We start from the raw sequence: 15,300 nt of genomic DNA, 5'->3' as shown, positions 1-15,300 counted from the left end.
GGCTGAGACGGAAGGATCGCCGGAGCCCATCACGTCGAGGCTGCGGTGGCCGGGAGTGGCTACTGCACTCCAGTCTGGGGGACTGAGTGACACTCCAACTCAAAAAAAAAAGGAAACATCAGAAATATCTGTCTATCCCACTTGTTATGGGTGTGTAGTGAGTTTTTTGTTTCACGTAGACTTTAGGCTTCATGTGAAGAATTGTTGTATATCTTGTTCAGTTTTTGTTTTTCCGATTTCTGTCAAGATATTTGCCATGTAGAAGGCAAACATTTATTAGATTAAGCAATTTTCTATGTATTTGATGAACTATTTAAAATAATCTTGTATCTTGCTACCCAGTGTTTTTGTGTCTGCCATTTAAACATTTCAGTTTTGGAAAGAAAATGAACAAGCTTGACAATGGAGGAATATAAATGATTTGAATATGGTTAGTTTTGGATATGAATTTAATAAGCAATAAATTCACAAACATACACTTCATATTTTGAAACAGGCATAATTTTTCTTGTTACAGAATATAGACCTTTTTAACAAATTACAGATACAGTATTGGGACTAGGCAAACAGATTTCTAAAAAACGTATTTTTAAAAATTCAGTTCTTTAGGTACTGGAAATGTAGCCGACCGTGTTCTGGCTCAGCTCTTGACAGAAATGGATGGAATTGAACAGCTAAAGGATGTGACCATTTTGGCAGCTACTAACCGCCCAGATAGGATAGACAAGGTAAGAAAGAAGGCATTCTGAGTGTTGTCAAATCAAGAATGGGATCATTTGTTTTTATCAGGTTTTTAAAAAAATCACATTACTTTCTAATGAGTTTTCCATTGAGAGAGGACATTGAAGCATGTGACGCAGGGCCAGCGTGTACCGGTTACTAACTTTTCTGAATCTGGTGAGACAGAACCCTGTTGCACACATATTACAAAAGCTAGGTTTATTACTTACAGAGGTAGCAAGGGACAGCAGAAGCCTAGAATTTCTTGCAAGTAAGTCCCAAAGGTTCAAAAAAGCTGCCCCAGTTGGATGGTGTCTTGATTGCATGTGGCCCACTTGCACCACAGCTGAGGACCCTGAAAGGCTGCCCATTCTGGATTTATACCCTGGGGCAACGAGAGTCACTGGGCTGAAGGGTAATCTGTTCTCACCTCCACCTGGTACAATAGACCTTGGGAAATTTACAGGATCAACCTAGAGATTGAAATTATTCTTGGGCCACTGTAAGATTTGGGGCCAAGTGAGGTTTTATAACTCATCCTAGATGTCAGATATCTCTGTGTGGTGGGTAACTTAAATTTTCTTTTAGCCTGTGGACGTCTTGGATCTGTTGGAGAAATGCTCGGCCAGACTTTGGGTAGAACTTGTTTCTAAGGATGGGAGATTAAAGGCATGCCTCATCTTTTTAAATTTCAGGTTTTTAAAACGTTGTTTTTATATATTTTCTGCTCTCTAATTATATTTGCCTTTAGAAGGTAGGTGCTATGTTTCATTAATAGCAACCTATAGGTAACAGTCCTCAACATCACAAAGTATGATAAATAAAAGTTTAGGGAATAACTTGCCAAGTTTCTAGACATTTTTTGATCCTTTATAAAATGTTACCTCTAATGCCTCAGTTTTAAAAGCATTTAATTTTTTTAAAGTGTTTTAAGTAGCAATATTGTTGCAAACCAACACCTCTTGACTAGTTAAGGTTTGCTTCAAGAGGCTTCAGAGAGAAGTGTAGACATATGCAAACATATATATTTAAGAGTTTGTATGGAAGTGTGTGCATTTCATATACAAATATACAAATACTTTGGCTGCTTTTTTAACAGTAGAAATTTAATTTTTTTAACCACCTAATATTGGAGGAATACATTTAAGATAGCAAAAGTTGCTTGCTAATTAGGCACAGTTGTACTTCCATTTGATTATTAGGAGGGAGGGTCCTAACTTGTTTAACTTAGGATTCAAATTTTTCAAAATTTATAATATTTAATTTGCAATAGGTGAAATAATAAAATCATTAGCAAAACAATTGGTGAATATCTTTCAAGAGTATTTTTAAGTGGTGTATTGCGCTTTCAAGTACAGCTTTGAATTGACTACACTGAACCGCAGTCTAAATGTGTGGCATATAGTCTTTGGCTGTGGAAAAATAAAAACTACTCTAAATATTCAGTGGTAATTGTAAAAAAGTTTTAATAGTTAACGCATTTCTATTTCAGGTAGAATTCCATATACAGGCGGAACATGGATTTTTTTCTTAACGATGTTTTTGTTACTACTCACATGATATATGCGGCATCAGAAGTCTTTGTCCTTGTTAGGTTTTCTAAAATTTGTTAAACAAAACAGAATATATGGTTATAAAAAGATTTATTTCCTTTCCAGGTATTTTTTTTTTCCTGAAGAACTATTATAGAACATTATTTATGTATTGTTTAATAGTACTATAAAAAAGTTTCCACACTTGTGTGATTAGAGCATGATATTCAAAACATGCCATGAGTGTGCTGGTGGTAACAAAGCGGTCTGAAGAAACAATTAAAGCAATAACATTCTGTTGTAAAATGAACAGACATAGTTTTTGCCACCTTTGTTGTCTGGAGGAAACTGTAGTAGGAAAAAAAGAGGTGACAATTAAAGGAAATTTCATGTGTTGATACTGCAAGGTAGAGATTTTATTTTTAAGCTAAAACTGGGGGGAAAAAAAGACCATTCTAGTGTCAAAGCAGTATGCATTTAGTCTAATTTTGGCTACATTTAATCTCAAGGCATTTGGCCTTTTAACTTAGCCAGCATATTTAACAATCTTGTTGACTGTTAACCTATAACATCTAAGTCTTGATGACCAAGTTAGCATGTTAAAACAGGGAGAATTCTTGAACTGTCAGAGAAATTTTGAAATTTCATTCAATTAAATTTGAATTTAATTTTGTGAATATTTTAAAAATATTCACAAAGTCAGAATATTTGTGAATATTAGTTTCTTTGGGTAATTTTGCTATAGATGACTACTGTATGATAGGCCCTCAGTAATAGTTATTAAATTGTAAATATTATTCCTAGTCTGTAAACCTGGTTTTCTTGTAATCATCAGTAATTTGTAAAATGTAAAAATTCTACTCTAAACCAGCTATGGAGAAGATTGCCCAATGGGGGAAAATTTTGGAAGTTATGTAGAAGTTTTGAATAATTTAGAGTTTAGAATTACTTTTTAACGTTGTGTGTTTGGGTCATGAAGTGATGAACTGGCATTAATTTTTCTTCCAGTGTTTCTAGAAGAAATGTGACTGATGGATTAAATAAGACATACCATTTTTACTTCTTACATTACTGCAGATCAGAAGTGGGGGGCTGGTTGTTCTCAAGATGGAGGTCTCTGTGTTGCCCAGGCTGGGGAATGGCGGCCACTCACCTGGGTGATCTTCGTGGGCTCCAGCAAGCTTTCTACCTCAGTCTCCTGAGAAGCGGAGGCTGTAGGCATGGGCCACCATGCCAGGCTTGAAAGTCGCGGGGTTTCTTTTGTTTGTTTGTTTTTGAGCTAGGTGGCACTCTGTCACTTAGACTTGAGTGCAGCGGCATGACCACAACTCATGCAACCATGTCCTCCTGAGCTCAGGCAATCCTTCCACTTCGGCCTCCTGAGTATCTGGGCTTATAGCATGCACCACCATGCCTGGCTAACCTTTAGATGTTTTTGTAGAGACGAGGTCTCTCTATGTTGCCCAGGCTGGTCTTGCTTAAGCAGTCCTCCTGTCTCAGCCTCCCAAAGTGCTGGGATGACTGGGATGTGCACCACCATGCCTGGTCTAAATGTTTGTAATGCCAGAAGAATTTAATTAGCAATGTTTAGGAATGTCCACAAACAAAAAGCTAGGTCTACATATCTGCTAATTTCCTAATGACTTTGTGTTTCAAAATTTCCTCCAGAAGAATAGGCTGCAAACGTTTGGTGGTGACTTCTCTCTAGTTATAGAGCTCCTATTCTGATATCACTGTTCTCAGCTAAGTTAGAACTAAAAAACAGGCTGCATGGCCTAATAGACATTAAAAACTTAAATGAACTATAATTCTTTACCTTCCTAAAAATGTTTCAGTATGGATGCTTCTTAACTTTTAATATTTTTTTCAAAATGTCTGCGGCCATCCCATCCCGAATGTGCCTGATTGCATCTGGTCTTGGAAAATGATGTGTAGAGTCTTTCGTGAGTCACTGGATGATCAGAGCTGGAAGACTTCCCCTGGGGTCATTTTCCAGTTTTAGTTTTACTGTCTTTCCACAAGACACTCCTGTTTTTTCTTGTTTGTTTGATTTAATTGCTACTGGATTTTTGTTTTTTAAAGCTTCAACTGTTGTCTCTGTCTTCTGTGGAAGCAACTTACAGGTTTAAGCTGTGAGCAATGGAGGTTGAGAGAGATGAGAGAAGAGAGACTGGTCAGAGGTTGAGTGCGTCTGTATGGACCTTACTTCATGTCTTAGTTCCCAAGACTGTAAAGGCTGTGTATCCCACAGGGCAGTAAATGGTGACCCGCATGTGACTCACTACCTGTTTTTATACATCTCGTAGTCTTAAGAATAGCTTTTACATATTTAAATGGTTGGAAAAAATTTTAGGAATATTTTATGATGTGTGAAAATTGATGAAATTCAACTTTGTTTCCATATGCAAATCTTCATTGAAAACAACCACACTAACTTGATTTTGTATTGTCTATCACTGCTTTTGCACTACTCTAAAAGAGTAGTTACAGTAGCGACAAAAATGTCCTGAAAAGCTTAAATTATTTATCATCTGAACCTTTACAGAGAAAATTTGCTGACCACTGATATGTCCTTATAAGCTTTTAGAAGTTTAGTAGGCTTTGCTAGATATTTTTCATACATGAGCCACAAAGGTTTTTCTTTTTTAAATAATTGCCAGGTAAAAATTATATTTTTTGTGAAATTACCACATGACTTTTTTATGTGTATTGTAGAATGACTAAATCAAGCTATTAACACATGCATTGCTTTACAAACTTACCATTTTCTTGGTAAGGACACTTAAAATCAACACTCTAAGCAATTTTTAAGTGTATTGCTACTACCTGTCATCATCATGCTGTGCATCTCTTGACCTTCCTCCTCCTGTCGCGCTGAAACTCCGTGGTCTTCAACCAATATCTCCCAAGCCCTTTGATTGCCAGCCCCTGGCAACCATCCTTCCACTCTCTGCTTTTGTGTGTTTGACTTTTTAAGCATCCACATGTAGGTAAGATTATGCATTTTTGTCTCTGTGCTTGGCTTATTGCATGAAGCGTAACTTCCTCCAGATCCATCCATGTTATCACAAATGATAGACTTTCCTTGTAAAAAAGGCTAACTAGCAATACACACCACATTTTCTTTGTCTATTCATTTGTTGATGGACACTTGGGTTGATTCCGTGTCTTGGTTGTTGTGAGTGATGCTGCAAAGAACACGGAATGCAGATGCCTCTTGGATGCACTGATTTGATTTCCTGGGGGTACATGACCAGTAGTGGGATCGCTGGGTCCGATGGCAGTTCTGTTTCTTTTTCTTTTTTCTTTTAAAGGTGTGGCGTGCAGTTCAGGGTTAGGTACATAGGTTCCCTTATTGGTGTTGTATGTCCTTTCCCTACCCACCCTCCCTTGGCAGTTTCCGGCTCCTGCCGATGCTTTCCTATAGTAGTATGATAGATGTTCAGGGTCTGCTTATAAATGAGAACATGTGATACTCAGCTCTTTGTTTCTGTGACAGATCACTGAGTATTATAGATGGAATATAATGCAACCACAAAGAGGGACACATTTATGGACTTTGCAACAACTTGGTAGTTCTGTTTCTAAGTTTTGAGGAGCTTGAACACTGCATTCTGTATCATCTGTAATATTTACATTCCCACCAACAGTATACAAGCGTTCCCTTTTCTCCACATAGTCACTACTTACCTGTCATGTTTTTGATAATAAACGTTCTAATAGGTGTGAGATGGCAACTCATTGTGGTTTTGATTTGCATTTCCCTGATGATTAGTAATGTTGCTTTTTTATTTTTTGAGTTGGAGTCTCCCTCTTTCGCCCAGACTGGAGTGCAGTGGCACGGTCCCGGCCACCGCAGCCTCAACCTGCTGGGCTCTGGCGATCTTTCCGCCTCAGCCTTCCAAGTAGCCAGAATTACAGGCGCGCGCTACCATGCCCGGCTAGTTTTTGATTTATTGTAGAGACGAGGTCTCACCAAGTTGCCCGGGCGAGTCACAAACCCGCAGGTTCAGGCAATCCACTCACCTCGGCCTCCCAAAGCGCTGGGATTACAGGCTGAGCTACTGAGCCCGGCCGTTGCTTATTTTAAAAATATGCTTGTTGGGCATCGATATGTCTTATTTTAAGAAATGTCTATTCAGGTCCTTTGCCTATTTTTAAATTGGGTTGTTTTGTTGCTATTGAGTTGTTTGAGTTTCTTATATATTTTGGATATTAACTCCTTATCAGATGTTTGGTTTACAGATATTTTCTCCTATAGGTTGTCTCTTTACTTTGTTGAGTGTTTCCCTTGCTGTTTAGAAGCTTTTTAGCTTGACGTAATCCTACTTGTCTACTCTTGCTTTTGCTTTTGGGGTCATGTCCAAAGAATCACTGTTCAGATTGGTCTTATGATGTATTTCCCCTGTAATTTCTTCTGGAGTTTTACTGTTTTATATCTGGATTCAAATCTTTAGTTCATTCTGAGTTGAATGATCCACTATGTTTTTTTAAAGATTATTTAAATATATTTATTTCATAAATTTTCTGAAGATACATATTATAAATTATATATTATATATGTTAACAATAGGCCAATAATAATAGAAAGACTATATTACCTTCTTTCATCTCTTCTTGAAAGTTCTCTTAATGTTTTATTCTTTTATTCATTTTCTTACACTAAATATTCTTTCCAACTGAATGACTCCCCCGAGCCCATAAATCTACACATTTTGTAATGTAAATACTTATTCATGGCATCTGAGTGATAAAGCTCCATTGATTTTTGGCATTTTCTAGTAGTGAGTTGATGTCCTTTTTTGTATTTGTCATCATTGGGATTGTCAGATTTAGATATTTGAATTTTGAAACATTCCCTATTTAGATATATTTGGTAAATAATATTTGATAATGTCAACATGTGACTAGAAGTATGTTTAATCTGTCAGAAAAAAAGTAAGAACAAAGTACATGTTGCCTTTGACACCCAGGGCCTAAAAGAAATTAGGTTTTTCAAGACTGGAGAGAACTTAGAAGTCTCCACAGTCTAGTCATGCTTCCGAAGCGTTGGCCCATGGCATGAAATCCATGTCCACATTCTGCACTCTCTGCCCCTCATCTGTATTGACGGGAGTCTGTTAGCTCACGAAATGCGTCGTTTCATCTTGAGTCAGACTTTTAGAACGCTCTTTCGTCTGATGAACCAGCAGCTGCTTGCCTTCCTGAACCTTCCACGTCGGCTTGGTTTTATTTACAAATCTATAGAAAAAGTTTTTAGTCCTCTTCTGTATGGTTGCTTATTTTTGTAAACTGTTACGTGTCTTTTCTTTATGTTTTATCTCACTAACCAGTCTATTTTTTTCTCCTGGGCTTGCCATCTTGGATTATTTCGTATGGCATTCTTTTTTCATCTTCAGCATTCTCTTTTTTTTTTCTGAACTATTGTTTATTTGTCTCTTTTGCTCTGAAACTGAGGTATCTATAAATTAGTATACTGTGATATTTTGTGGTCTGATCAGTACAGAGCTTAGTGGGACTTTTACTTCCTTTAGTATGAATACTGTTCTTCTGCTAATACATTCCAGAATTGTGTTATCTTCTTACCAGCTGCATGCTGGGATTGCTGTTGAACTAAAGTCATTAAAATCAAAGCAACAACAAAACATAAAGTCCAAGTCTTTATTCAGAGTCTGCTAAGTAAGCTTCCATGCCTTGGGCTTGACGGTTAGCTTTTAAATCTGGGAGTTGAACATCAACACATGGTGGATTGAGAGTTTTTCCTCCCCAATCAGCTCCTCTAAGTTTCCCAGCTTTTCACATGCTTCCTAGATATTCTTTTTCTGTAGTCCAGGTGATTTCCTAATAATCTTTGTGGTTGTAACTGCAAGGGCTTTAGGCCTTGGGAATAGAGGACCTAGTTCTGATTAAATGCATCTTACTAGATTTGATTCTGTTGTCAATGGATCCTGTTTCTGCCATTCCTTTGGTATTGTGTCATGTTCTGGTAGCCAAGGCACTGTGTATCCTAAATGCTGAGCTTTCTGACATTCTGAAAAATAGTTTAAAGTGTCTAGCTCAGGATCCCCATTCTGGGCGAACTTCAGGGAACGTTTAATTGGCATAGAGATAATTAGGGGGTGTTCTGAAGGCTGCCAAAAGGAGCCTATGAAGAGAAGCTAGGATGGTTAGGACTATTTAGAATGGAAAAACATGGAAAGCAACATTCTCACGATCTGCCTTAAGAATGCTATCTGGGCGTGGTGGCGTGCGCCTGAAATTCTGGCTACTTGGAAGGTTGAGGCGGAAGGATCGCCGGAGCCCAGCAGGTCGAGGCTGCGGTGGCCGGGAGCGGCCACTGCACTCCAGTCTGGACGACAGAGTAAGACTCCAACTCAAAAAAAAAAAAAAAAAGAATACTATCTGGGTAGAGACGTGCTTTCTGTTTTCTTTGATAGAAATAGCCTGGAGTGGACAGACCTATAGTCATTGAGATTTATTAGGTTGGTGCAAAAGTAATTGTGGTTTTGGATCATGACTTTTAAATCATTATAACTAGCCTCAAGCGCATCTTTATTAATCACAATAGGAACCATTACAATCAACACGTTTTTGCCATGATAAGTTTGTTTATCCCTGTAGTGTAAAAATGCTTTGGGATTTGACAAACTCTTGGAAAGCATTTTCTGCAGCTTGCTGGTTGTGGAAGTGTTGCCCCTGCAAAGAGTTGTCAAGATGCTTGAAGAAGTGGTGGTTGGCTGGTGAGAGGCCAGGTGAAATGGCGGGTGAGGCACAACTTCATAGCCCAGGTCACTCAACTTTTGAAGCACTGGTTGTGTGAAGTGCAGAGGAGAAGAATGGGGCCCTTTCTGGTGACCAGTGCCAACTGCAGGCGGTGCAGATTTCAGCGCATCTCATGGATTTGCTGAGCATCCTTCTCAGGTGTCATGGTTTTGCCATGGTTTTGCCATGTCATGGTTTTGCCATGGTTTTGCCATGTCATGGTTATTCAGAAAGCTGTAGTGTGTCAGACCAGCAACAGACCACTGAACCGTGGCCATGACCTTTTCTGGCTGCACATTTGACTTTGGGAAGTGCTTCTTCTCAGGCCACCCACTGAACTGCTCATCACTGGTTGTCGTATACAGTCTACTTTTTGTCACATGTCACAATTTGCCTGAGAAATGGTTCGTTTTTGTTGAGTGGAATAAAAGAAGATGACACTTTTTATTTTTTGGTCAGCTCACGAAGCATCCACTTATTGAGCTTTTTTACCTTTCTAATTTGCTCCAAATGCCAAATGACCATAGAATGGTTGACGCCGAGTTCTTCGGCAGCTTCTCGTGTTGTTGTAAGAGGATCAGCTTCAACAACTGCTCTCAATTGGTTGTTGTCGACTTCTGATGGCCAGCCACTACACTCCTCATCTCCCTTGCAAAGCTTCCTGAACCACCACTGCGCATACGTTCCTTAGCAATTCCTGGGCCAAATGTGCTGGTTGATGTTGTGAGTTGTCTCTGCTGCTTTTACATTTTGAATGCGAATAAGAAAATCACTCGAATTTGCTTTTTGTCTAATATCATTTCCATAGTCTAAAATAAATACAAAATAAACAGCAAGTAACAAGTCATTAGGAAAACATGTAAAGCAAGAACTGTGCATTAAAATGATGTGTAACATGACCACATTTATTTAAGAATGTATTCCAGTATCAAACGGCAAATATCGACAGTGCAAAAACCGAAATTACTTTTGCACGAGCCTATTAGATAAACTTAAAAACGCTAGTGTTTTATTATATATACTTTTTGTTTTTTTGAGTTGGAGTCTCACTCTGTCACCCAGGCTGGAGTGCAGTGGCACACTCACGGCCACCCCAGTGTCGACCTGGTGGACTCTGGCAATTCTTCAGCCTCAGCCTTCCAAGTAGCCAGAACTACAAGTGCATGCTACCATGGCCGACTAGTTTTTGGTTTAATGTAGAGATGAGGTCTCAGCAAGTTGCCCGGACTGGTCTCGAACCCACGGGCTCAGGCAATCCACTTGCCTCGGCCTCCCAAAGTGCTGGGATTACAGTCTGAGCCACCGTATAAATACTGTTGACAAGAAGAGTTCAACAAACATTAATAGGTTTTGGACTCTTAAGTATTTAAAGTCTGCTATTTTATTTATTTTAGCTTTAAAATGATGTTGAAATATATAGTTAATTTACATTTGCCATTTGCATTACCAATTTTGTAGTTTCATGAATTTGTGCCTTTAGAGTAATAACTCATGTTTATTTTGTGTGAGGAGCTATGTAGTTTTCTTCTTTGAACTTTTTGCTTATGCTGTTTTGGGTGTAGCCCTTCCCAAATCTTAGTGTTTCTAGATGAGTTTTTGGAGGACACACAGCATTGGAGGAGGCTTCTGCATCATACAAGCAGTGGTATTGGGGAAGGAACAGAGGACCAGAATGGTGGGGATCAGAATGGCGGGGACCAGAATGGCATGTGCAGAATGAGGCAGACAGTGAGAAACATCCAGTGGAAGAATCAAGGCAGGCAGCCTGATGCATGCATCTCAGTTTCTAATTCTTTCTTTGTTGTTAACAAACTGTGTGTTATTGCAAATAATGTAGCTTTTCTGGGCCTCTGATTGTTTTCCTGTTAAGAATGTACTAATAATCCCTGATACATCATTCAGGTTACACAGCTCTCTTATTTTGTGATACAGAGACAGACAGTAATAGATGTTCTCAGTGTGACGTGAAAGGATACTGTTCACCAAGCGAGTTTTAGAGGTTTTTGTTTTCTGTTTTATTTTGCTTCCTTTTAGGTACCACCTTCTGTAACGGTCTTGGTATTGAAAAGTTCTTTCTTTAGACAGATCATAAAACAAGCAGATATTACCCAGATATGTAAAAGTGATTTTTCGACCATGTGATTTTCAGAAAAACGGGGAAAAAGCCATAAGTCAGCCTCTAGTCTGTTGTGTAATAAAAACCTTGGTTGACAGTTGAAGAGCATCTGCACTTATTTTATTTATTTATTTTTGAGTTGGAGTCTCACTCTGTCGCCCAGGCTGGGGGGCAGTGGCACGGTCCCGGCCACTGCAGCCTCGACCTGCTGGGCTCCGGCGATTCTCCGTTTCAGCCTTCCAAGTAGCCGGAACTACAGGTATGCGCTACCACGCCCAGCTAATTTTTTGATTTGTTGTAGAGATGAGGGCTCACCAAGTTGCCTAGGTGGGTCTTGAACCCACGGGCTCAGGCAGTCCACTCACCTTGGCCTCTCAAAGCTCAGGATTACCTTCACTTTTTTATTTAAGATTTATTGGGCTTTGAAGAACTTGTTGAGCAGCATACTTTCTGCTTTCACAGATGTTGGATCAGCCTGTGTTTGGGTTCTGTTTGATATGCTTGCAGCTGTTCTTTAGAACTACTTTGACTGTAAGAATATTTTGAGTTAGAATAGACATTGCTTACTGTATTATTTTCTAAAGTTGAATCTCTTTTAAATTTGAAAAGGCTTCTTCTCTTGTATTATCAGTGCTTCTAAAATCTCATATTTGGGAACTAATTAATGCTCAGTGTACCCAAGAACCCAATCTGGAGCCCTGTATTTAGTGTTTTAAAATTACTAGTGGAAGGGCTAATTAGGTGATTAATTTTAAGTACATGGAGAGTATTGGCACTATTGAAGTAACATTTTTTTGTGCCTGGCATGCATTGTGTGTGTGTGTGTGTGTGTGTGTGTGTGTAAGGTAGTTCATGTAATAGAAAACCCAGTTCCTTTCTCTATGATATGCACGGTGTAACTCAAAACATATATAAATTTTAATGCATTGAAATCATAAAACGCAAACAGTCCAAATGTTGCAATACTTCATGAACACATACCTCAATACATTTGGAAACATGGATCTTACATCTCATGCCTACATCTCATCTCATCTTACATCTCATGTAGCTTTTCTGGGCCTCTGATTGTTTTCCTGTTAAGAATGTACTAATAATCCCTGATACATCATGTGTATCATGTGTTCTCTATTTGACAATGAACTTGGTATTGCAGTTGCTCTTTTTTGACACAAGATGGTGACGTGTGCCTGAAATGTTTCCTGCGTGGAGGCTCCATGGCTTTTAGATGCTCTCCTCCTCCATCCAGAGGACTGGCCCCTCAAGGAGATGGGTGGAACTGCCTTTGCTCTCAGAAATAGTAGTTGAAGGGTGTGTGTGTTTTCTAGTGTATAGTTTGTTGAACAAAGGCTGATTCCAATTTGAGTGTGGGCTTACGTGGGGGGCCATTGGGAAATGGGAAGAGGAGCAGTGGAGAGCCCGCAGGTGTTAGGTATGCACTGTGCATTAGGCACCACGCGGGGTGCTCTGCGTATGAAGCCGGCTGCTTCTGGTCAAAGACAAGCACTTTGCATGCATTCCATACAATACCAATGTCTTTTTTGTTCAGTTAATGGCAAAATTAGAAGTGATGTGTATGTGTTCTCTCCTAAAATCTGTGGTGTGCCATCAGTCAGTGTAGTACGTTTGTGCACAGTTCAGGGGTAGTTATGAGTTTGTTCTATTTTTTAAATAAAAATTATCTTAAGTTATTAAATATATACTTAAGTACTCAACTGTCTTCTAGGTTTTATGCAAGAGAAATGAAAACATTCATTCCAGCAAAGACCTGCTTGTAATATTTATAGCACTTTATTAGTAACACCTTTCACAACTCACATGTCCATCAACTGTTGAGTGAATATACAAACTGCTACCTGTCCATACATGAAAATTCGACTCAACCATGAAAAGGAAGAAGGTACTGGTATGTGCAATGATGGTTAAATTGCAAAAGTGTTATGCTAAGTAAATGAAACTGGATACAAAAGGCTATGCAAGTGACTGAGTCCTTTATATGACACTCTGGAAAAGGCAGGACTGGGGGCAGAAATCAGGTCTGGGATCGGGGGAGGGAGTTCACCACAAAGCAGCAAAAGGAAACTTTCTGATGGGGTGGGCGTACTCCACATCTGGTTGTGGTCCTGATTCCAGGCCTGAGTATTACAGGCGCAGCTTGTCTTATTGTTCTTTGCTTTCTTGCACCTTGCTGATACTGTGTTTTTGCAACAGCCCTGCCAGTCCATGGGCACCCTTTTTCCAACGGCATGTATGTACTTCACATTTTGGTAATTCTTGCAGTGTTTCAAACTTTTTCATTATTACTATGTCTGTTATGGAGGTCTGTGCTCAGTGGTTGTTAGCATTGTTATTAAAATTGTTTCAGGGCACCATAAGAAGCACTCATGTAAGATAGCAGACTTAATCTATGAATGGCTGTGTTCTGACTACTCCAGCAACCATCCATTCCCCCATCTCTTTCCTTGTCCTCAGGTCTCCACATTCCCTAAGGCACAATATTGAAATCAGACCAGTGAATACCCCTGCAGTGACCTCTGAGTGTTCAGGTGGAAGGAAGAGCTCAGTCAAATCAAAGCATCCAATGATTCAGCTTCACGAGGAAGGATGTTGAAAGCTGAGAGAGGCTGAAGCCAGGCTTCTTGTACCAGTCAGCCAAGCTGTGAGTACAAAGAAAGACTTACAGAAAGAAATGGAAGTGCTGATTCCAGTGAACACGTGAATGATAAGGAAGGGAACAGCCTTATTGCGGATGTGGAAAAAGTCTGAATGGTCTGGACAGAAGGTCAAACCAGCCACAACTTTCGCTTAAGACAAAGGCTAATCCCAAGCCAGCCATAGCTTTCCCTTAAGACAGAGCCTAATCCAGAGAAAGACTCCACCTCTCTTCTATTCCATGAAGGCTGAGAGAGGTGAGGAAGCTGCAGGAGGAAAGTGAAAAGCCAGCAGAAGTTGGTTCCTGAGGTTTAAGGCTGGGAACTGTCTCCATAACACAAGAGTGCAAGGTGAGGCAGCACTCTCCAGATGATCTAGATGGAGGTGGCTACACTAACAACAGATTTTTCAGTGTAGATGAAGCAGTCCGCTATTGGGAGAAGCTGCTCCTAGAACTTTTGTAGTTAGAGAGGAAGAATCAACACCTGACTTCGGAGCTTCAGAAGACAGGCAGACTCTCTTGTTAGACACTGATGCGGTTGGTGACTAAGTGGAAACCACTGTTCATTTACCATTCCGAAAATCCTAGAGCCCTTAGGAAGGACGCTAAGTCAACTCTGCCTGTGCTCTGTCTGTGGAACCACTGAGCCGGATGGCAGCACAGCTGCTGATATCGCAGTTGTCAGATGTTTTAAGCTCACTGTTGAGATCTATGCCTCAAGGAATAAAAAGGTTCCTTTCAAGCTATTGTGGCTCATTGATAGCCAAGAGCTCTGATAAGAATGTACAAGGGGAATTAATGTTTTCATGCTTGTTCACTCAGCCTGCATTTTTACAGCCATAGATCAAGGAGAAATCTTAATTTTTTTTTGAGTTGGAGTCTCACTCTGTCGCCGAGACTGGAGTGCATTGGCCGCTCCCGGTCACCGCAGCCTTGACCTGCTGGGCTCTGGCGATCCTTCTGCCTCAGCCTTCCGAGTAGCCGGAATTACAGGTGCGCGCTACCACGCCCAGCTAATTTTTTATTTATTGTAGAGATGAGGGCTCACCAAGTTGCCCAGGCGGGTCTCGAACCCGCAGGCTCAGGCAATCCACTCAACTCAGCCTCCCAAGGCGCGGGATTACAGGCTGAGCCACCGAGCCCGGCTAAATTTTCGCTTTCAAGTCTTCTTAGTTAAGAAATCCATATCATTAGGCTACAGGTGTGATAGCGAGTCCTCTGATGTATCTGGGCAAGGTAAACCGAAAATCTCCTGGAAAGGATTCGCCATTCTAGACGCCATGAAGAGTTTTTGTGACTCATGGGAGAAGGTCAGAATGCCAACACTGACCGAAGTTTGGAAGAAGATGATTCCAGCCCTCACGGATGACCTCGGGCGGTGGTCCCCAACCGTTTTTGCTCCAAGGACCAGTTTTGTGGAAGGCGGCTTTTCCACGACGCGGGCAGGGGCGACGGTTTTGCGACGATTCAGGCACACTGCGTGTACCACGAACTCTGTCTGTTATTATCATCACGTC

General features: G+C 40.1%; 1 protein-coding gene across 1 annotated transcript in view; it reads left to right on the top strand.

Annotated features, from left to right (window-relative positions):
• SPATA5 (spermatogenesis associated 5) overlaps positions 1 to 15,300 on the top strand; it is a 267,058-nt gene that overhangs the window by 108,700 nt on the left and 143,058 nt on the right. Inside the window, exon 13 of the mRNA XM_021715497.1 lies at positions 602 to 728. Within this exon, the coding sequence (XP_021571172.1) occupies positions 602 to 728 (127 nt within the window). The remainder of the gene's footprint in view (positions 1 to 601; positions 729 to 15,300) is intronic.

This window comes from Carlito syrichta, unplaced genomic scaffold (genome assembly GCF_000164805.1).
Source record: "Carlito syrichta isolate Samal-C Ts95f unplaced genomic scaffold, Tarsius_syrichta-2.0.1 Scaffold307169, whole genome shotgun sequence".
NCBI lineage: Eukaryota > Metazoa > Chordata > Mammalia > Primates > Tarsiidae > Carlito > Carlito syrichta.
Note: the sequence above shows the minus strand (reverse complement) of the source record. Positions and strands in the feature narration are given on the sequence as shown.